Source organism: Haliaeetus albicilla, chromosome 7 (genome assembly GCF_947461875.1).
Source record: "Haliaeetus albicilla chromosome 7, bHalAlb1.1, whole genome shotgun sequence".
NCBI classification, from domain to species: Eukaryota; Metazoa; Chordata; class Aves; order Accipitriformes; family Accipitridae; genus Haliaeetus; species Haliaeetus albicilla.
This window is the reverse complement of record NC_091489.1, coordinates 4,637,707-4,660,907: the sequence shown is the minus strand read 5'-3', so window position 1 is coordinate 4,660,907 and position 23,201 is coordinate 4,637,707. Positions and strand designations below refer to the sequence as shown.

Genomic DNA, 23,201 nt, shown 5'->3' with positions numbered 1-23,201 from the left:
TTTCCCTGTCTCTGAGTAGAACCTTGGTATTGCAAGGGAACAAGAGGTTTATAAAACCCCTTCAGGAGGCACCCACAAGCAGCTCCGGCATTTCAGCTGGGACAATTCCTGCGCAGATCCAACTCCCTGTACTTGCTCAGTACAGGAGCAACTTCTGAGGACGCTGAGGGGAACAAACAATACAAGTGAGAAGAAAATCAGGTCCAAATTATCTGACCCAAAGCTGAACTTCCCTCCCTTTGCAATGTCCAGGTTTATACCCAAACTGCTGGTTTCACCAGGTCCAGTCCTTGGCTGGGTCTCACTCAGCTCCCAGGTCTGTTTCAGCAGAGATATTCCTATTTGCACCAGTGCTTTGGGGAGAGGAGCTGAGAACCCACACTTTCATATCGGTATGTATTTATTTGCTCTATTTCCCCTTAAATCCTTGAACTCAGAGGTAGCTCAGACTCCAGCGGGTTTAAGACCCGCGCTGCCTTTCATGCAAGAGTTAATAAAAGGAGGGAGTGAGCAAGACTTTGCAAGGAATTAAACCCAGGCAAAAGAGCCTATGGGAAAGAGCCTGTTACCAGCCCCAGGGCTGTAGGTCACCGTACTTGCTGCCAGGGTTTATTAGGTCCTTGTCTGAGCTCAGAGAGCAAAAAGCATGAGGAGCTGCAGGCAGAGCAGGCGGGGGCACTCCCTGACTCAAAACTGAGTGACGAGCCAGCGCCGTTTCCTCCAGCCAGCCCCGTTCGACATGTGTGTCATACACCCAGACTCATGATTCATCTCCTGAACTGTTCAAAACCTCCAGCCGCCCCAGAGCTGCTCTCCATCGCTCACGGTGGGGCTGGTCCAAGCAGCCCCCCCCGGTTCGGGGCTTGGAGAAGAAGATGGGAAAACTCTACGTGGCTCTCGGGATCCTCATGCTCTGCGTCGCTGGTGGCTGGGGTAGGTTTACAGCCCGTAGCATTGCCGCTTGCTTAAAGCCAGGTCATTTAGCGATTATGTTGCCTGTTATTTCCCAAAATCCCAGGATTTTCTGCATTCCCAGGGTCTGCGATTTCCTGGGAAAGTCGCTCAGAGGGGAAGCTGGCAGGCTGAAACCTCGGCGCCGTTCCCAAATCCAAAGCACCGCTCAAGCCGGTTGAGCTTCGGCTGGGCCGGGGCCAGGAGGGTTTCTCAAAGGTGTTACAGGGTCAAGGCATGGTTTGGTGCATTATTCTCGTACTGGGTGCGGCAAGTTTATATTCTCTACCTACGCTGTGTTTGGCTCCGGGTACTGGTTTGTAATGGAAGGACTGGGGTGTGACTTGGGCTCCGTCCTTCATAAACAGAAAATACACTGGGGGAGTTTGCAGTGCAGGTAGTCGCTGTAGCCATGTCATTTTAAGGGCATGGGGTGCATTTATGTCAGCATTGCTGTCCTGTGTTATTTTTTCTCATGCTATTTTGGTGCTTTTCTTTAAAAACTCTGATTTCTGGAATCAGGTGATTTCAGGACAAATATAGTTTGTATTTTTAAAAAGATTTCCACTGTCTGAAGCATGGAGAAGAAGCCTAGAAAAGCATTACCTCCTCCCCAGGTGTGTTTCCAGGGCTCAAAGCAAATCTTGTAACTGAAAAATGGTGCTGTGTTTTCAGCTCCTGATTTATAAATCAGGCCCATTGTTTTCGAGACCCCACTCAGGAGGTTTGGGGCAACATTGTTCTGTCTAAAGAATTCCAGACTTTGTTGAATTCCCAGGAACAGCCTGAGGCTCTGATGTGCTGCCGGAGGGAGCTGTCATCAGTACAGGATATAGGATAACCTCTGGAAGAGTTTGGGTTTATAGAGCTGCAGTTTGCAGCCGTGCAGGTGATTTCTCTGGTCCTTTGCATGGGTGCCTGTAATCAGCTGAGCTCAGTTTGGAGCATCCCGTCTCCGGGAAGATGCTGGCAGACAGGATGGTGTGGGCAGGAGATCAGCCAGAAAAGCCCAAATCCTTATGTCTGAGTCAAGCAGAAAGGCCAGAGAGGATGTAAGTATGATTTGTATCTTTATTGAGTTTTCTAAAATATCTTTATCAAGTTTTCAGTGTGCACATTCTGCTCAAATTGGCAGAGGGGGAGAAAACAAAGTGTGTGGCTGGCCCATGCAGTACATGGAGGAGGTTACTTGGAGTGCAGATTGGGGGTTGAGTAATTTTCTCCAGCCAGGGAAGGGTGATGCTCAGCCACAGATGTCTGGGGTATTTCAAGTGCATCATTCCACCTCGTTTAGGGCTGCAGCACTGCCCAGCCCCAGGCGGGTGGTTCCCATGCTGCCCAGTTTCTCCTGTTTCCCTGTATTTCATGTGCTAGGATTTCTTTCTTTTGTAAAGCCTGAGTCTTTAGGATCGGTTTGTTATGTGAGACCAGCTGATTTCGTAGTAAAAAAATGCAGCTTTTGTACTTCAGTTTATTAGTTTTTATGGCTGGAAAAACAAGCCTCAAAAATGAAAAAAAAAAAAAAAGAACCTAAAACCCACAGAATTTATTAGGCTATGCTGGGACCTTGTTAACCTTAACAGCCAGGCAGCATCCTGAGCCTGGGAAGCAGTGCTGGGCACTCACAGGGCCACAACCTGAAGGGGCTCAAGCTGCAGCATCCTCTGCTGTCCTCCGCCTGCACTTCTGCTCCTACATCACCCCAAGGCCCTCCCTCCCCACATCCCTCCCGCAAAGCCCTCCTGACACCACACCCTGCATCCAGCCATGCAAGCAGTGCTGGAAATGCCAAAATAGAGACATTTCCCCACAGTGAGGGGGGTGAAGCTGCCTGCTTGCAGCAGGACTAGCCTCATGTTTGGATGGTGATAACTGCCCTGGGTTAATCACCACTGGCGCCTGGGGGATTTCGGCCTCTTCCCAGGGGGAAGGGATGGCCCTGTTCCATCCAACCCTGGGTTAAGTGCAGCCAAAAATGGCTCTGTATGGTGCTGGAGGTTGGGGAAGAGTCCTCCATCCCCAGGCACATGTCTCGGTCATGGAGCGATGGAGACCACGAGGACCATGGGGCTGCTGAGGCTGGGGTAGACACCCCCGGGCTGGGGCTTTGGGCAGCCCGAGGGGACAGGTACTGACCTGCAGGGACCCTGCCAGGCAAAGCCACCGCTGCCAGCAATGGCAAGGTGGCACGATGTGACGGCAGACCCCAGGGCAGCCTCAGGCATGGCAGCATCCCTCCCGCAGGGACCCTCCGTGCTGCAGCCCCATCTAACCCCATGTGCCCAGGCAGGACAGCCCAGCTTGTGGCTCTCATTCCAAAATCAATCGGAAAACTGGGTTTACATCTCTAGCATGGAGGAGGAACACCAGATCAAGGACCCTTGGGCTGTGGCGTGGCGGCAGGAGGGGAGGAAAGGAAACTGTCGGGCTCCTGAAGCTGTGCACAGGCAGGAGATGATTTGTACCAAATGCTGGGGAGCAGATGAGCTCTTCAGGCCAAAGGGACAGTCCTGGGGCTTGTTAGCCCCAGAGCTCAGGTTTCGTGGCGTGAGGAGGCGAAGCGGAGGCAGTCAGGGACTCAGCCGGCAGACACAAGCTTTGAAATCCTCCACATTGTGTTTCAATGCAGCTGCATCTCACTGAGACCAGGGTTAACACTGCAAAAGGGGAAACTGAGGCAGGGAGCGGTTGAGGGACTTGGCTCAAGTCACAGGGGAAACCTGCCTGTGATAGGATTTGGACCAGTGCGTCTCACATCCTGGATGCTGTTGTGAGCCCTGGGTCCTGTCCCCTGGCTGGGAGCAAGGCTGGAGCACCCACGGGCGGCAGGGGCCCTTGTCAGCTCTGCACTTCCCCAGCAAGCTGGGTGCTGGGGCAGAGCCAGGTGACTCAACCATCCTACGGCAAGCTAAAACCCACCCCTGAGGGAACAAACCCCACGCTGGCATTAAACAGGAGCCTGGGCCAGGAGCGTTGCCGGTGGTACTGGGTTCTACAACCCTGCCCCAGCCAGGGCTGCAGCCTCCGTGGCTGCGAGTCAGCAGCGGGACATGGCCGCTACAGGGAGGGACGTGAGAGCAAAAAGCAATGAAACTCCTGGCATGGGGCAGGCTGCTACCTGGCACCTCTCCCCCCATCCCTGACCGAGGGGCCACGGTGCCGGTCCAGATATCAAAGCATCAGGGCTCCCCAGGGACCTGCAGTTTCGGAAGCTGTTCCCATGTTCAGGCTCTTGGCTCCAGGGTTGGCAGCTCTGAGAGATTAATCCTGAGCACCTCGAGCTGCCAGGGCCGTCCCCATCTCCGAGGGCTGCCAGGGTAATGCCTCCCTTGCTGTCCCTGGAGGGCTGAGCCGCTGCCAGCCATGCTGGAACTGGCTCCCAGCTGCACGGCACAGCGCAAATCCAAGGCACGTGCCCTGGCGCTGGGCTGCAGCCGCCGGCGCTTGGCAAAGCAGGAGGGATTTCACACGGACGCGGCAGGAGCAGGCGTGAGAAGCGGGAGCCGGCGTTGTTAGTGCCGCTGCTGCTTTCTGAAAGCCCTTTGCCTCCCCCCCGCCAAGCCCCAGCTACCCAGACCCGTCCACCGAAGGATGCAATATTGCTGTTCACACATTGCTAAGTGTCCTTGGTGCAGAAAGCACTGGCGATCAAGCTGTCACTCTTTTGAGCAATGCTAAATTTAAAATTTTTCCTACTCTCACATGCTGCAGCTGGGTATTTTGGTGTATGGAGAGAGCTCTAGGAGTTGATGCCACAACAAAGCTGGTGCTGAGCCAGGCCATTGAGGCTTAGCCTTTAGTTTAGTCCCCCTGAGTGGGACAAGCGGGGAGTGTGGGTGGCAGAGGCCCGATGGGGCACACCGTCCCCAGTGCCCTGGGGCATGTCCCCAAGCAAGCTGCTGGCCTTTGGGACAGCCACAGCGTGTCCAGCACAGCCTGTGACACCACCCTCGTACAGACACACACATCCACGACACGCGGCACGCGCAGCCGCCGTGCATACACGCACACACGCATGCATGCACACACGTTCACGCTCCCAGGCAGCATGCCAGCGGGCACAAGGGCATGGTGCCGTTGATGTGGTTCTGTCCAAAGACTTGACAACATTGTTTCACTGTTTCCTCTTTCTGCTTTGTGTTGCATTTCCTGCGGCTGCGGAGAACGCAGCTTTTTTTGCCTGCAGCTGATGGGGAGAGCCCTAGGCGGGGACGAGGGGACACGGGGTAAAGAGGAGACCCCGGCGCCCACTGCTCCGTGCCAACATTCCCCAGGCTCGCCAGGCTGCAGCTTTCCCCCAACCAAGCTGGCACATGGCTGCGGTCTGCTCTGCCCGGGGAATCCTAAAAGTCTGCCCAGACACTTGTGCCCCAGGAGGGAGGAAGAGCTGAGGGTGATGCTACCGCAGCCGTGCCCCCAGCCACTTGCCACATCGGCTGTTGGCAGTGGAAACCGCAGAGCTGCACGGTCCTGCCTCTACTGTAGGAGCTCCTTCTGCCCCAGCAGGCACTGGCACTGCCCTGGGGCCTCCGCGGGTATTTTGGGGCCCTTTTAATCCCCGCCCCCCTAGACCCGCTGGCCTCTGACCTTCAAGACTGGTGCCAGCATGCGTGTCCCAAAGTCCCCACTGCCACTTCCACCGACAGAGCCCAACCTGCCGCGAGCACGTTTCTGGACTCGTGCCCTTTCCCTCCCCTCCTCTCCCTGGGTTTGAACCCGAGCCAAGACCAGCCGCTGAGTTTAGCATCTGCACAAGAAGGCATTGACCACCCTGGCTCTGCAGCGGTGGGAAGAGGCGGCAGTTCCCCAGCTGCTGGCAGGGCTGTGGGTACCACGCTGCACCCCTGAGAATTCACCCCTTCCCCCTCCCTGCTGCCCCAAAATGTCTGTAAGGAGGCACAAAGGGAGATGTCCTCTCCCCCACCAGTGGCGGGAGCTTCACTCCAACGCATGTGCGATGTTGCAGGGATGGGGGGACCCTTTAGGAGCTGGCAGGTGGGAAATGATGCTCAGTCCTGAGCAGGATGAAGCACAGCTGGTACTGGGCCTGGGAGGTGGTTATAAAAGGGGCAGGGAGGCAGCACCTGGGTTTTGGAGCTGGGAAAGGTGTTATGGAAGAGCTCTGGTGGAATGGGGGCTGTGTCTGCTTCTGAAGCTGTTGGCTGAGCACCGAGACTTCAGCACACGTGTAGGCTCTGGGTTCTGGGGGTTGTAACCGCTCTCTGTTTTGCTGTTTCAGGGGGTAATATCTGCACCACCCGTGGGGTGAACTCCTGCAAGCAGTGCCTGGCTGTGAGCCCCCTCTGTGCCTGGTGCTCCGCGGAGGTAAGAGCTGGGGGGAGGCTGAGCAGGGCTGAAGCATGTCCCTGAGCAGGACAGGGGACGCGTAGGAAGAGACAAGCCTTTGGGTTGTGGGACGGGTGCTGGTCCCTGTGTTAAAGCCGCAAGCTTGGTCTCCATTTGTTCCCACCGTGTCTAAACATATTCCTCGGCGGCATCTGGCTCTGACCACAGCTCGAGATGCACATCATGGGGCTTGGGCTGTCTGTTCCTGCCTTGCTCTGAAAATCTACCCCTTATCTGCGTGTGTCGGTGGGAGCTACATGGAGCTGAATGGGAAATGCTGATGTTTCTGCTGGGAATTCACTCTGCCTCTCAAAAAAAATACATTTGAAAACCTAGTTTATTTTTGGTTTGATTCTTGAAAACCCATTGTGAAGCTCTGGCTAAAGGAGTTTAAAAGCTGGAAAGGGAAGGGGGCCTGGTGGGAGGAAGAGAAAATACTAATTAGAAGTTAGGGTTTGGGTTTAAAAGCCTTTTTTTAATTGGAAAGAGGTGGGGGAAGGAAAACAAGGTGCCTGGTTTTGGTTACTGAGCTGAAGAGGATGTGAGAGCTGAGCTGTGGCTCTAAAATCACCCTGTTTGGAAAGGTGAGAGCCTGGAAGATCTGCCACGCTCTCCTCCAAAAATGCTGCCCTGGAGGCTGGTCTGGTTGGGAGGTAAGAGGAATGTCCCAACAGATGGGAGAGCAGCCCCAGGGCAGAGACAAGGGGACGTGAGGCTGGGATGGGGAGAGTTGATGAAATCTCCTTCGGGGCTTTGCAGCCAGGAGCAGTTCCACCTCTGGCAAGGCTTTTCTTGCTTTCTGCTTCTCCATCCATGAAACCCTGCTTCCTCTGGCTATGGGTGTGCCTGTGTTGCCCACCAGGAATGGGGAAAAAAAACTGGGAAAAAGTGATCCAAGCTGGAAAATACTGTTGGATTGCCCCTGCATGGCCCAATGCTTTGGGGTTAGTGTGTATCTGGAGGGGATGCCTCTGCTTGCTGTGCAAGATACCACCGGGATCTCGGTGTTTGGTGTGAATAAAGATGCTTACGCCCCATCTTATCTCCTGCAAGGAGTGGCTGAAATTTGCAGCATGATAAAGGGCCTCGGTGACTGGCTGGGCTGGGCTTGCTCCTTCCCAGCTGCTGGTCCTGGGCTGGGCTGGTGTCTTGACACTGAAGTGGGGGCTGTGATGGGTTTTTTTTTTTCCTCCACATCAGCAAAGGTTTCCAAAAAAGGAAATATTTCCAGTGCTGCTCAGAGCTGTGCTCATGGACAGACGTGACGAGCAGCAAGGGAGCCGTCCTGCTGCCAGCAACCGGCCCCCAGAGAGCCAGGCTGTGCAAGCTCTGCTCAGCAACTCTTGCCTCCAACATCTGGACCACATTGTCTTAATTTAGCAAATGAGGGTTTTTTCTGTGGGTTTAATTTCCCTGGAGTGGGGGAGGTCTCTGATACTGCCCCACCCCTTTTTTTTAAAGGAACAGTGCCCTTATTTGTGCTCCTTCTGCTCCCACTGCAGCCCTTCCCCACCCATGCTGCCTTCCTGAGGAGCCAGCGGTTATCAGTTATTCCTGTTCCATCCTGGCTTTGGACAGGAGAAGGATTGCACTGTGGTTTCTTGTGATCACTGAGTGCTGATGCAGAGAATTGAGTTTTATTTATTTTTCAGAAACCTTGACCACTCTTACCAACAAGTAGATATGCCCATCTACTCACTTTTCCCTTTGGAGAAAGTCAGCCAAGCCTTAACACTGAGACGAGATGTGGCTCTAAAATTACTTTGGAGGTTATCATGACAGATCTTCTGGGGTTTCACCCACTCTGGTTCCCTTGGAGGAAAGGTGGAGGCAAGGCTGGGCCAGGGTTTGATTTTACAGAAGCTGCTGGAAGGTTTTAGCCTAATTTGCAGAGGCATCTGTGCTTTGGGTCATCCCAGGAGCTCTCCTGCAGAGAAGCTGATGCTGTATGTGGTTGCCTGTGAGATGAAAATGGAGATGCCCTGGGGATGCATGACTTCCCGCAGCCTCCCTGCCCAGCAGCGAGGGGAGTTTGGGGATGGAGCTGCCTCTGCTGGCACCCTGCCCAACCCTGCCCTCACTTACAGGGTTTGGAGGCAGCAATCAAGGGATAAAATCATCAGGTTTCCCATCCTGGAGGGAACTTGAGCAGATGCTGAGCTGAAACGTCCTTCCCTGCAGCGGGACAGAGGTGCCCGAAGGAGAGGTGGAGCTGGGGAGCATCTCAGCTAAGGGCTGTGGGATGGCTTGTGACAGAGGGGTGGGAACACGTACCCCCCCATAACACCTCTGTAACGGGGAGCTGATGCTGTCAGGGCTGTGCTGACAGCAAAGCGGGGTTTGCAGGGTCTGTGCGTCAGTGGATGAAGTCCCTGCGCTGTGAGTTTGGCTCTGGGTCACTCCTACATGGGGCTGTGTCCAAGTTGCTGAATCTGCAAGTCTACGGAGACTGGGGAAGAAAAAATAGACTGGGGGCTGCGAGGGCCTTGTAGCCAAATGTCCCATCAATGGCAGAAACTTTTTCCTTTGCCTTTTGTAGTAGTTTTGTTGCTTGGGAGGTTCTTGTGCATCCCGCGTCAATCATGATGTTTGGGGCTCCAGAGAAAGGGGAAGGATGCAGCCCTGGGGTTAAATAGCTTCTGCATGGGAATCTCGCATTAGGAATGATGCTGCTAATCCCATAAGGTGCTACATGGCCTTTGAGGTCCTGGGAGCTCCCCAAGATCTCCAGGTATCACCCAGGAGCCCAGCACCACAGTTAAAAACCTGTCTGCCCAGCCTGATTTTCACCCACATCTTTCCAGTGATTTCCCTGCCTGGGACAGGAATGTATGTGATGACTGATGGCATATGGAGTACACTAGGCACCTCTTCCTGCAGCAGGGAGCCCCGTGGGGTGAGCCTGTGGGGTGGGTGGATGCAAGGGAGTTAATTTAGAGGGATGACTTGTCCTCTTCACCGACAGCATGCTGTCCAGGCGGCAAGGGTGGGAGCGGGAGGCCGCAGGGGAGGAACACGCCTGCTGATGTATTTTCTGGCAATCGCTTGGCCGCTGTTTCTAGAAGGCTGTAGGCCAGCCAGGCCCTCCTGACACTGTTTGCATTTTTCTACTTGTTTGCTTAAGACACACAAATTCATTCCTGGGTTCAGCCAGCCTGAACCTCAGGGAGCTGATATCCTGGATAGGGAACTTCTCCAGTGCTGGGAGGCTGCAGCGTTGGGATCCAGCTTCCCAGGAGCAGGGAGGGAGCTGAGCCAGCCACACCAGGACTTATGCCACTTTGCTGCAGGAAAAGGCTGTGCCGGTCATCTGCTGCGGGACTCTGAATGTAGAAAGATTTGAGCTGTGAGAGGGAGATGGAGAAATCCCCTGGAGGGGAGGGTAGCTGCTGCCTGGCTGGGAACTTGCGGCAGCAGATCCTGGCAGCATTGGGCTGGGAGAGAAATTCTTCCCATATTTGTCTTCATGAGAAACTGGAGCAATGGGAGCCCTTCTGAACGTGCTGTGATAAGGGTGAGGAGCCAGGAGCTTTCTAGGAAAGGAGGGACAGGGCTGGCGCCCCATCGTGACTCCACACTTTGTGCTTCCTGCCCCTGACGAGCATTTGACGGCTTTTCCCGCAGCCCCATTGCCTTTTTGCTCTTTCACTCCTTTTTTGGTTCTCCTTTCCCCTGGCTGGCTCCAACTGGCAGGAAGCTGGAGAGCTGGAGATAAGCCTGAACTGTTCTCGGGCAGGAACCGAGCACCATTTCATCCGATGGGCTCACCCGCAGCAAGCCTGTTCCTTGCTTGCGGTGAGATTTCTAAGGGTATGTGCTGAGAAAATGGGGGGGAAAAGGTGGCTTGTCTTTTGCCAAAGTTTAGAAAATTAAAAAAAAAGTCCCAGACTCTGCCCTTTACCCCCAGCCTGCCATGTTCACATTCCACATCACCGTCTTCTAGCCACCCCATGTAGACAGGCTTTCCTTTTAGCTTTGCCAAAAACCACACCTGAGGCTCCAGCTGCTAGGAGTCAGGAGGGGGGTTGGTGGGGATGTGTTATCCATCGTTCCTTCTTGGCAGGGGTTGCTGAGCTGCCCTGTGGAGCACAGCAGACCAAAACCTCCGCTGAGCCTCAGCAGGATTTGCTGATCCTGGATCCCATCTGTTTGCCACCTCCTTTGAGCAGAGACCATGAGCTCCAAAAAGCCTCTTATCCCGGTCTTGCATTAGGTGTGATAAAGCGGGGACTCTCCAGAGAAAAGGGGGCCCTCTCCTCCTCCTCCCAGCATAACCCCAGGGGGAGCTGGCTCCTGACCATGTCCCTCTCCTGCAGGTCTTGCCGCAATCGTCCCCTCGCTGTGACCTGCTTGCCAACCTCCTGCAAAACGGCTGCGGGCAGGACTACATCGAGTTCCCCATCAGCAGCGTCACCATCCTGGAGGACCGACCCCTCAGCAGCAAGGGCTCGGGGAGCTCCACCACCACCCAGATGAGCCCCCAGAAAATACAGCTGAATCTGCGGCCGGGTAAGAGCCCCCAGACTGCTGCGGGAAGGGGAGATGCAGTGGGAATAACCCAAAGGGCTCAAGGGATGAGTGAGCCATCACTCCGCCTCACTAGCCAAGGCTGTCTCGTGTCCATCGGGAGCAAGGCCAGGCTGGGGGTTGCACCAAACCCTTTGGGAACATCCCTGATGGGCAGCCGGGCTGTCTGCAAGCTGATTTCTGCTGTTCAGTCTCTTGGCTCAATCCTGCAGTATCCCGAGGGGCAGGACGGAGTGCAACTTCGACAACGCACGGGCTTATTTTATAAAGCCATTTAGACCTTGGCCACTGCTGCTGCACTCTGATTGCTTTGGTGGAAGTCAGCTCGTGTGTAATGAGCCTTAGAGCAGCTGGCAGGGTTGGACTGCCAACAGGTCCCTGTAATTTCCCAGGCTCGTTTCAGCCAGGCAGGCTGAAATCAACTGTTACGGTCGTTTACCAGCATTGAGGAGTTTCAAGCAATGACAGGCAGGCAGCAAAACTAATGGGCGTCACTCGCCCAAGGTCACAAAACCAGTCTGGGGAACATGGAGCGAGTGGTGCCATCACTGTGCTCTGCCCCATGTGTAGCCCACCCCTGGCCATGCACTCACGGATGACTCTTCCAGTCTCAGCAGGAACAATTTTGGTTCTTTGTGCTCATGAAAGCCCTGGGGCCAGATATCAGTGGCTTATAGCACGTGGCATGCTGCGTACATCCTTGGGCCTGGCCAAGAGCAGTCCTGACCCATCTGAATGACAGCAGTCTGAAGTGTCCCCACGCAGTAGGGACATGTAACTGCTAAGTGACCCTTGCTTTATTTAGGTCTAAAGATATTTGGCAGGAGGCAGGTAGGCGTGCTCCTCTGGAGAGGAACAGAGGCACTGTGCAGTGCCATAAATCCCTGTTCCTTGGAAGCAATAGAAGAAAATCCCACCTTGATATCATCTCTGCCCAACCAAGAAGGCTTGGCACGAGTCATCTGCCTTGACTCATGAATCGAGAATAAATGCTGAAGGATATAAGTAGGACAGGTCACAGCCCATGTCCCACAGAAACAGATGATCTCTGAGCACAAAGTCGGGACCCCGACTATGTGGTGGTGCTCCAGCAATGCACCTGGAGGGAGGATGGAGCTCTTTGGACTCTCATAGATTTTGAAACTTTCTCCATCCTGAAAGTTAGAATGTGACGTGCAGGTTTAGAAGGAAATATGAAAACAATAACAATTTAAGCTCATTTAAAGCTTTTTTCCTCAATATTTGAGGTGTTCTGACAAGGCTGCAGCTGTGCCCCGGCTTACTATTTCAAAGAAGCCATTTCAAAGAAGAGCAAGAAAGAACCTTTGTCTCTTTTAAAAGGCAGAAAGAAAAGGTCAACATGAAGTGTTTTCAGCATTTTTTTTTTTTGAAGTGCAAAAGTCATCGAAACTGGCCTGTTCCCTAGAAAGTTCTGTCCAAGGAGGTTTTTGTTTCAATGGAAAATGTTTCACCAAAAATTTCCCAGCAAGGGCTGGGAGGAGCCAAGCGGGGAGAGGGAAGGAACAGGGATGGGAGAGGCTCCAGGAGATGCTTGGAGTCGTTGGGAGGTCAGAGAAGTCCGAAGCAGTCATGCAGCCCCTGATAATCCCTATAAGACTTGCTGCCCATATGCTGGGTGTTTCACTCGCTCCATCCAGCATGTGTCGGTCATGCTGTTCATGCAGGACAGCTTGGGGGTCAGCTCTGAGCAGGAGGATCTGCTCATGTCCTGGTAGTGAGAGGTTTGGAGAACAGGAGCCATAAGCTATATTTGCCATCTCCAAGGGGTGCACAGCATATCTCCCATGCAAGCACCCTGCCCTAAGGGCTTTGCTCCTTTGTGTCTGTTTAACTGCGACGTTCTCCTCCCAGCAGCTTTAAACCGTCTCCTTGGGTTCCTGCTGATACCGTAGGTTGTCTTTCTCCCTAGCCCTGAGGTGAGCCCCCTTTGCTTCTCCCAGGAGAGGATCTCTCACTCCATTGCCCTGTAACATTACAGATGATTCCCAGATCTTTAGTGTCCAAGTGCGTCAGGTGGAAGACTACCCGGTGGACATCTACTACCTGATGGACCTGTCCAACTCCATGAAGGACGATCTGAGGAACATCCAGAACCTGGGCACAAAGCTGGCCAGCGAGATGCGCAAGCTCACCAGCAACCTACGCATCGGCTTTGGGGCCTTTGTGGACAAGCCCATTTCCCCCTACATGTATATCTCTCCTCCAGAAGCCATCACAAACCCTTGCTATGAGTAAGTCCCAGGCTGAGGGAGTCCTGTAAGGGCCAGAAGTTAATGGGACATCACTGGAACATGGCTGGAAATCCATACCAATGGATTTCAGCAGGGAGCTGGGTGCCTGATTTTGGGTAGGGTTTAAACCTTGCTGCACTGCGTGTTCTGCTGGCACAGGGAGGAGGAACAGGTCTATACTGAAAGTATCATTGTGACTGAAAAGCTCTTAAGGGAACAAATGATTTTACACCATTTTTTCAGGAAGGATGTTGAGGCTCAAAGAAAGTGGCTCCTAAAAATCCCAGCAGGACAGAGACTGGGAGCTGACCTGAGCCCAGCACCTCTAGAACATGTGATTGATTTTTAAAAGGTCCTTCACCAGCCTCAGACTGTGTCCTCAGGCTCTTGGGGTGGTTGGGTCCCTCCAGTGCATCCTGGACAGGACCATGAGACGTGGGATGGCTGTAGGGTGGGGATGGGAGCTGGAAGAGCCCTGCAAGCCTTATGCCCTGACTGCTCTCCTCCTGCAGGATTGGGGAAACCTGCTTGCCCATGTTTGGGTACAAACATGTCCTGTCACTCACGGATGAGGTGACCCGCTTCAACGAGGAGGTGCAGAAGCAGAGTGTCTCACGGAACCGCGACGCACCCGAGGGAGGCTTTGATGCCATCATCCAGGCCACCGTGTGCGATGTAAGGGGCAACAAGGCCTGGCTGGGACTGCAAGAGGGTCATCAGGCTGAACCTGGTGGGTTGGCAGAGATCACCCACTCCCACAAGGACAGGACCGTAAGCCCTGTGGAGCTGCTGCAGGGCTCAGATCTCAAGAGGGTGAACATTCATCTAGGACATTTCTAGACCAATAGCCAAGGCAAGGGTAGAGCAGGACTCTTATGTGGTCCTGGGAGGAGAGAGGAGCAGAGCAGGTGCTTGGGAACTGATGCTGATCCCATGTCAGCCCTGCAGTAACCAGCCCAGAAGGGACATCTCCTGTGCCTGCACCTTGATTTTGCTGGTAATGGGAAGGGTTACATCCTTTAGTCATTAGCCATTGATTAATGCTCTAGCAAATTAAAACCTGTCTTTCACCTGTACAAGCAGCCCATGCCCACCTGCTGGGCTCCACAGCCCACACACCCCTCACAGCACTTCCCTGGGAGAGCGATTGCCCTTGGTTCCCTCTGCAGTGGCAGGTTGGTCCCTACAGCCAAGCCATGACCCGGGGTGGCAGCAAAGGCAGTAGCAGGGTGCTGGTACATGGGGCTGCCCTCGGCACATGCTGCCGCATGACTGGGAGCTGCCTTTCGCTGCAGAAAGAAATCGGCTGGAGGAACGATGCTTCCCACCTACTCGTCTTTACCACGGATGCCAAGACCCACATCGCGCTGGACGGCAGGCTGGCCGGCATCGTGCAGCCCAACGACGCCAAGTGCCACATTGACAAGAATAATTTCTACTCTGCCTCCACCACATTGGTAAACCCTGACCCACACATGGGGTTGGGGAGCCCAGAGCTCCTGTTGAGGGTCCCCATGGGATGGGAAAGGTGGTCCAGCCCTGGTTGGAGAGTGTGATGGGGACCAGCGTGGTTGGGGGTACATGTTCTTAGGGTATAGCCTCTCCTCTTCCCCAGGACTATCCCTCTCTGGGCCTGATGACTGAGAAACTCTCACAGAAGAACATCAACTTGATCTTTGCTGTGACGGATACGGTTGTTGGCCTCTACCAGGTAACAGCTGCTGTGAAAAGCCACCTTCGTGGGGGGCTGGTGGGTCCCGAGGAGTACCCTTTGCAGCTGGCCATGGGTGGCCGGACATAGCTTGGTGGTCTCCTGTCCTATCGAAGCTCCTTGGGAAGCTCCCATGTGCCAGGACAGGGTTTGGCCCAGCCGTGGCACGTTCATGAGTCACGAGCAGACCATGCATATGATATTTCTCCAGAACTACAGTGAGCTGATCCCAGGCACAACCGTGGGCACCTTGTCCAGAGACTCCAGCAATGTCCTGCAGCTCATAGTGGACTCCTACGGGGTGAGTGTGCAGTGTGATGGCCCCACAACAGCTCGCTCCCTCCCAAAATAGCCACTGCTTGATGCTGCAAGCAGCCCACACAGATTTGTTAGCTCCCCGAGCATCCTCCCTGGGCCAGCTGTGAGCATCTGCCTCCACCCACACGTGCGAAGACCCTGGGGAAGGGAGATCACTGTGTTCGCTGCCTGCCCCTTCCCATCCTCGAAGTCATTTCCCTGTGGAAATGACGTAGCCGAGCCCTGAGAAAGGAAAGGAGCCAACTGCTCTGAGTCTGTGCACGTGGGAGCATCGCTGCGGCGTAGTGGCTGCTTGGGAGGACCCTCCCCGGGACTGAGTCCTGCCCAGGCTGTGCTATCTTCTCCATTGTTTCTCTATCCTCCCCCAGAAAATCCGCTCCAAGGTGGAGCTGGAGGTGCGTGACCTCCCTGAAGAGCTGTCCCTGTCCTTCAATGCCACCTGCCTCAACAACGAGGTCATCCCCGGGCTCAAGTCTTGCATGGGGCTCAAGATTGGGGACACGGTGAGGATCCTGTTCGTGGGCTTCTTTTTTCTCCCCCTCTATGTAGCAGCACTGCCAGTTTGTCTGATGTTCTCCACCAGCTCTATCTGTTTGCCTGGGTGACACAGACCCTGTAATCTTTGCAGTGGAGAGAGAGGTCCAGCTGGGTGGGTGCAAGGAGGAAAATGCTTATTTGAGTCTGCTGGATGCAAACTCCGTGGTCCTCTAGCTGAGCCCAGGCTGCTGGCCACAGTGCATGGGATTTAGCCTGGTTACTGTGGCAGGGAGATGCCCCGACCCAAACCGTGCTGGGACAGCTTTGAAAAGCCCAAAGAGACCTGGTGGGTCCCATTTCTGGGTTCCTTAAGCTTGGGCATGGACTAGAGTGGGTACCCCAATACCGTGCTGGTGGTACTGACACCCAGACGCACCCCTCTGCCCTCCAGGTGAGCTTCAGCATCGAGGCCAAGGTACGGGGGTGCCCGCGGGAGCGGGAGAAATCCTTCACCATCAAACCTGTGGGCTTCAAGGACAGCTTGACGGTGGTGGTGAACTTCAACTGCAGCTGCTCCTGTGAGAGCCAAGCCGAGGCCAACAGCTCGTCCTGCAGCCGAGGCAACGGCACGCTGGAGTGCGGCGTGTGCCGCTGCAACCCCGGACGCCTGGGCTCGCACTGCGAGTGCTCGGAGGAGGAGTACAACCCCTCGCAGCAGGATAACTGCAGCCCCCGGCCGGGCCAGCCCCTCTGCAGCCAGCGCGGAGAGTGCATTTGCGGGCAGTGCGTGTGCCACAGCAGCGACTTCGGGAAGGTGACGGGCAAGTACTGCGAGTGTGACGACTTCTCCTGCGTCCGCTTCAAGGGCCAGATGTGCTCGGGTGAGTGCTGGGCTTGGATGGGGGGCAGCTCAGGGCGTTTATGCTGCCTGAGCTCACGGACAAGGGAGATACCAGCTATTTTGGGGCTTGTCCCATGCGTTGTCCCCACCTCTGGCTTGCTTAGCCGTGGCTCTCTTTGGACTAGGTCTGAAGCGATGCTGGGGGAATGATTCCCTTTTTGGCAGCTGGTATCACCTTCTGTGCCTGAGAGCTGTGGCAGGATGATGGGCTAGGGGGTTAAAAGTAGACCTCTGTCCTGGCTTAGACTCAGGAGTCCCATCAGGGGGGCTGGTGGGCACCCGGGGAAGCAGCTCAGGGCTGTGCAGGGCAGGGACCAGCCGGACCCTGCTTGAATTGCAGCCCCTGACACATCAGAGGTATTGCTCTGCAGGAGGAAACCCCAGGGTGGAGGGAGAGGGGTGGGGAGAGGCAATTTTTATCCTCCAACCAGTTCTTGAAGACTCCCCATTGGCAAAAGAGGTGGGGAAGCAAATCCTCCCCCTCACTGGTCTTATGGCATCAGCCCTCCTGAATATTCATCTCTTCCATGTGCTACCAGGCTCCCCCACTCCAGGCCCAGCTGCTGCTGCTCTCGGTACTGGGGAGAGAGGGCCAGATCCTTGGGTATTCCTCCCATGCCAGGGACTGGGGAAGGAGCCCCTCTCTGCAAAACACCCATCCCAGAAGTGGTTTCACATGTCCTGATGTGCCGGGGCCTCTTCCCCATCAGGAGCCCCCATCTATGGTTTATCCCACCTATGTCTCCAGTAAGCACTGGAGGTCTGAGTGAACCCCAGTGTTCTGCCCCATCTCCTGTCTTTTCAGGGGATGTGAGAGGGGTGGCAGTGCCTGGGACTGGGGCATGAAGCTGTGGCACATCCCCTCCAGGAGCAAAAGTGATTCAAGGGGGGAATGAGAGTGGGGGTAGCCACCCTCTTTCCCATGCCCAGCCTCCCTCCGTGAGCCCAGGTGAGGCAGCTGCTAACAGCGCCAAAAAAGCCACCCCTTTCCTGCTGCAAGCTCAAAAATCACCAGGAAAACTTCAGTGGCTAAAGCTGATCCCACTGTGCTGGAGCCCAGCCTGGGTGAGATGAAACCTGCTGGCCAGATGACACTCAGCTCCTGCTCCCCAGTGTCCCCCAAAATGAGTTTTTTCGGACCCTGCCTGCCCCCCCAGCCCAACTTTATGGCTCACAGCTGCCTCTGTGCTGCTGGGATTGATCCTTTATCTTAACAGCCTGCTGATAACCGAGGTGGAAGTGCTGGGATTTTCCCCCACCCTGAACAGTCGGTACCCTTGGTGCCCTCAGGGAGCCGGGTGCCTGTCCCTGCTCTGGCTGCCCGTTTGCACAATGACAGGCAGAGGGTGATGATGAAGCATTCCCCCCAGCCTGGGTGAGCTGTTAATTAACCTGAACTGTGTGACCCTGTTGGCATCAACCCCGTCCCAGTCCCATTGAGCCACTGGAAAAGCCCCAGCCTCCCTGTCTGTTTCCATGCCTTGTCACCCAGTGTGGCACTATTTTCCTGTGACTAAGCCCTAGTTCCTCATTAACAGGGTTACACATTTATTTCTCATGCTGGTGCCCCCGAGGCCATGCCCGGCCGATACCCCGCCGGGATCAGCGTTCCCGACGTGCCCTGGTGCGCTCGGGGCTTGGGACAGGTCGGCGTGTGCCGGCTCCGCGGCATTTCCACCACTCACCGGGTCTTGGTTTTGAGCTGAAATCAAACCACAATCCAAATAGCTCCAGGCTTTGGCAGGATTTGAGCATGTCTGTCTGTCTGTCTGATTAAACCAGTCTCGGCAAGCATGCAGACCTTGTCGGGCTTTTCCCAGCAGTCGGCTTCCCCTGCCTGGTCTGGGGCTGGGAAATGAGTGGGATTTGGGGGGTTTGACCAGATGTCCTGACTCAAGCTGAAATCAAAAGCCAAAGCTTGACTAGCTCAGAGACTGATCTGATTGAGCATCTCCAGCTGCTGCTGCCAACCTGCCAGAGCTGGGGCAGCTCAGCCTGAAATTTGGCAGTTTTTTCTTGTTTGAGTGGAATCAGAGGAGTGTTGGGGACGTGGCAAAGGTTGAGGTTTGATGTGAGCTGCTGTGTGTCCCACCCCAAGGACGGTGGAAAGGTGTTGTCCTGGATGGCTTGTCTGCCTTGCTATGCCCACAGAGGTAGAGCTGCCGCTCTGGGTACATGGGCATCCCATATGGGTGATTGCTAATGGGATCTGTGGGGACACTTGAGGGTCCTAATGCCCTCTGGGTTGTCCCCAGGCCATGGGCAGTGCAACTGCGGGGACTGTCTGTGCGACTCAGACTGGACCGGCGACTACTGCAACTGCACCACCCGCACTGACACGTGCATGTCCAGCAACGGGCTGGTCTGCAGCGGCCACGGCTCCTGCATCTGCGGCAAGTGCGACTGCACCCAGCCCGGCTCCTACGGTGACACCTGCGAGAAGTGTCCCACATGCCCGGACGCCTGCACCATCAAAAAGTGAGAAAGGGCAGACAGCTGGGACAGGTTGTACCCCATCAGGGAGCTGGCAGCAGTGGTGGCAGGAGCTCTCACCGGCTGCAGCCCAGTTGGGTTGGGATTGCAGTGATTTCCACAACCTGTCACTGAAAAGCGTGACAGTTTCCCCAGGGAGAGCATGGAGGAGCTCATGGTACCTCCCTTCTCTTCCTCAGGGAGTGCGTGGAGTGCAAGAAGTTTGAGCGGGGAGCGCAGCAGTCCTGTAGCCGCAGATGCCGCGATGAAATCGAGACAGTGCAGGAACTGGGTAAGAGCAGAGACCCAAACCCCTGCCCTAAAGTGTGGAAATCTGGGGGGCTGTGTACGCCATCTGCTTTCCCTCTGTGTGTGCATCCCCCCAGCACGGGGGGCTCTGAGCCTCTCGCTCTGGCAGGTGACAGGGGCAAGGACGCTGTGAACTGCACCTACAAGGACGAGAATGACTGCGTGGTGCGGTTCCAGTACTATGAGGACTCCAGCGGCAAGTCCATCCTCTACGTTATCGAGGAGCCTGGTAAGACCTGGCTGCCGTGGTCAGGCTGGGGGGATGCAGAGCATGCCGTGCTGGGTTTCTGTGCTAAAAGGGCGGATTTTGAGTACCCTTTGTACATCCCACACCAGCCAGGCTCACAGGGCACCACGGTCAGGGGCTGAGCGCGGTTAAAGAGCTGCTTTGTTCCCTGCTCTGTGTTACTGGCGCTGTGATTTCCTGCCTCTGTCTCCCATTTCCCCACTGTGTTGCTTGGTTGTTCCACTCCCCCATTGAAGCCAAGGATGGGGGCTCAACTTTCCCACCACCCTGATCCTGTTTCTGACTCCATGGGTGTGATTTTTCTCAAGAAGCAGATAAAGATGGCTCCCATTAGCCAGGCGGGAGCAATGCTGAGATTATGCCCCAGGGCAGGGATATGGCAGTCCTCCATGATGCAGAGCAACCCTGGGGTCTCCAGCAACCTCGAGGTCTGATTTCCAGCCGAGTCAGGGGCTGCGCAGCCACGAAAGCAGCTGCCAGCTCTCACTACAAGTGCCTGCCATCGGCAGGGCTGCAGCCCACCCTCCCTGGCCCCCACGCCTGGAGGGGAAAGGCAGGCGAGGGTTGGGGTGGCTGCACAGCCCCGGGCAGCGTGTGGGGGGAGCAGGGTGGCTGCTGGGGTTCGCACCGGATCCCACCACCCCAGTTTGCCGGTGTGGTGTTGATGCCCAGCCAGAGAGCGGGGGCGGTGCGGGGCATCAGTGGGGCTGGTGGTTTGGGGACAAGCTTCCACCAGCCCAAGGACTTGGTCTCTGGCATCGTCCCCCATCACAGGGGGGACCTGTGATGCCCCTGACCTGGACTGCTCCAGGCTTGGGGGCAGACCTCCACCCTATAGACAGGAGCTCGAGAATCTTGCCACAAGCACCCCATGGATGGGATCCTTCTTTATAGAGCCTGCTGTGCTCAAGGGTGGAGGCTCCTGCTCCCTGACAGGGAAGGATGAAGCCCTCCTGAGACCAGAGGAGCTCCATGTACCCATGGCCAGGCAGCTCTGGGGGTGCTGAGTCCCCCCAACCCTGTCCTCCTCTTTCTGCCAGACTGCCCGAAGGGACCGGACGTCCTGGTGGTCCTGCTCTCAGTGACGGGCGCCATCCTGCTCATCGGCCTCGCTGCCCTGCTCATCTGGAAGCTCCTCATCACCATCCATGACCGCCGGGAGTTTGCCCGCTTTGAGGAGGAGAAGGCCAGGGCCAAGTGGGACACGGTGAGGGCCAGCAGGTTGGGTGTGCCGGGAAGAAGTCCTTGAATCCCACAGCTGCTGGGTTGAGTGGATGCAGATCCCAGTGCTCCCAGCAAGAGAGCCCAGTTGCTCTCTGTCGTCCCAGGGCATGGTCCTTAGGGACCAGCTTGCCCTATCTCTCTCTGAAGCATGGCACAGTGTCACAGGCAGGACTCGGGGTGACACTGCCAGCCTGGACACCCCTTGCCTGAGCCCGCTGCGGTGCCAGGGGCTGTACATAGGTGATAGCAGATATCCCAGATGATTTTCCCACCTCCTGCATATTCCAAGCACTTGTCACCAACGTGACCCTCTTACTCACTGCCCACACCAGTGTTTCCATTCCATGAGTGAGGCGGAAGGTCCCTACTGCCACGGGACGCTGGAAGGGCTGAGGCACCCAGAGCACAAGAGAGGGGGCTGGGACAGTGCCTGTCACCCACCTCTCCTCCACTTCCCACCTCCCCAGAGGGAAGGGATGGGGTGGTTCTTTCAGGAGGCCTCTCTGCTCCTCAGCTCCTGCTGCCTTTCCTCTGCTCCACAGCAGCTTTTCCCTGCTCTCCCCCATTAAACCTTATGGGAAGCCATTAAACTGCGCAGCCAAAGCCTTGAGCGGAGATATGGATCCACCACTCAATGCTGAAATGTTGCCTCGATTTCCCCAGCTGTAAAGTAGAATGAGTGCTGATGCCAAGCACAAAGTGATGATGCTCTTTTTCCCCCTTCTAGGGCAACAACCCTTTATATAAAGAGGCTACATCTACCTTCACCAACATCACGTACCGTGGGAACATGTAAGGATGCTGCACCCAGTACTGGCCGTGGGATTAGCCAAGGATCCATGGGATCTTCTGGAGTCCGGTTTACAGAAAAGCTTGTGTGTGTCTGCGTGTGTGAGTGTGTCTGCGTGTAATTTAACAATCCCTCAACTGCCTCCGAAGCCCTGTTGTCCGTCACCCCACTGTAACTGCAGGGACGTGCTTTCCACGGCAAACCTCTCGTTCTTACCTCGGTGGGTCGCCTCGCTGGAGCCGGCGGCCCCTCCATACACTGAATGCAGAGAAATGGGACTTTCTCTGCCTGGCGAGTCTGTGAACTGTTAGGTGCTCATCGGGCCAAGTAGATTTTGGGAGCAGCTGCTCAAACCAAATGCTGAGCTGTGGCGAAGCTCTGCCTGCTCAGAGAGTCCTCTCGTGCACTGGACAGATGCGATCCCGCTGGGTACAGGAGCCATCTCCCTGAGGGACAGAGCAGCTACACTCACTGCCAGCAGGCAGGAGCCACCGCATGGCTTTGTGGGTTGAGGACACCACTTGAGCAACCTGGCAGCCCCACGCTTCTTGCAGCCACACGTTTCTGGCACTGCTGTGGCCCAGGACAGTGAAAAGCAAATGCCCTGGCATTGCAGTGCCCTTCCTCATTCCCTCCATGTGCACACATTTGCACCACCAGCCAATTCTATGTAGCATCAGCTGTGCTGGTCCCAGCTGCAGCCTGGCTCATCCCCTGGGATAGTGCTGAGCATCTCGCGTCTCCCTCCACCATCTCCATACCACAAAGCACATGGATGTGCAGGCAGCAGCCTGGGGAGGGTCGTCCCTTGAGCCTGGCCACCTCTCTCCCTTTTCTGTGCTTTTTGGGCCGTGTAACTGCACCACGCTTGGTTTTCCGTGTAACTCAGGGTTCCAGAAGAGCAGGCAGGGTTCAGGCCACGTTCTGCTGCCTGGGGCTATGTATCACCCATGGATTGTCCTATGGGGAAAAACAAAGAAACATCCTAGTAGCGGAGTTTGGCTGGAACGGTGCTGCTGCTTGGTCCCTGCCCCAGCCAGAGCATGATGGCTCTATACTCCCTTTGACTGCATCAAAAAGCACCAGAGACCTTGTGCCCTGAGTGGGGCTGGCCCCGAGGGCCCCAGCAGCATGTTGGCTGAGCTGGTGGTGTCTGTGTGTCCCTGTTCCCTGGCTGGCCTGTCCCCAGCAGTGTGGGAGCAGGGGCAGGGGGTAGGTGCTGGGGCTGAGCCCCGGAGTGGGGTGGTTGGATGGGCAGCACCAGAGTGGGAGTGATTCACACCACAAAAATAAAAGTAAATAAAAAAAACCACTCAAACTACTAACAGTGGTCTGTGCCCAGGTTTCCTGTCTTGTGGGCAGCCCCTGGCACCCCAGCATGACTTGGGGAGCTGGTCTGAGCTGAGATGGGTTGAGGGATGGCAAAGCCAGTGCAAGCGGGGCTGTGGGCCCCCATGGGGGTCTCTGCTCTGTAACTGGTGCCTTCCTGGGGTTAGATAACACATTGGGGGGCATAGGGTGGGCCAGAGCCCGCTGCAGACTGTGGTATGCCTGGTAGCCACCTCACTTCATTGCAAGTGGGGTGAACCCCAGCAGCCCCCCATCCTGCCCCGCAGGTCCCTGTGAGCCCTGCAGTCTGCTGGAGAAGCCCCCAGAGGACGGGAGCTGGGCTGGAA

At 55.7% G+C, this 23,201-nt stretch overlaps 2 protein-coding genes across 2 annotated transcripts in view; one reads left to right on the top strand and one right to left on the bottom strand.

Moving 5' to 3' along the window:
- The window catches only part of FTSJ3 (FtsJ RNA 2'-O-methyltransferase 3), an 801,657-nt gene that overhangs the window by 769,473 nt on the left and 8,983 nt on the right, over positions 1 to 23,201 (bottom strand). The window lies entirely within an intron of this gene.
- ITGB3 (integrin subunit beta 3) lies at positions 630 to 22,498 on the top strand. The gene is made up of 15 exons (XM_069786722.1): positions 630 to 933; positions 6,191 to 6,276; positions 10,614 to 10,806; positions 12,824 to 13,076; positions 13,589 to 13,751; positions 14,372 to 14,533; positions 14,692 to 14,787; positions 14,999 to 15,088; positions 15,474 to 15,608; positions 16,034 to 16,463; positions 18,739 to 18,961; positions 19,156 to 19,247; positions 19,374 to 19,493; positions 20,552 to 20,718; positions 21,463 to 22,498. Exons 1-15 carry the CDS (start codon positions 876 to 878, stop codon positions 21,529 to 21,531), a joined length of 2,337 nt encoding a protein of 778 aa, XP_069642823.1. The 5' UTR covers positions 630 to 875; the 3' UTR covers positions 21,532 to 22,498.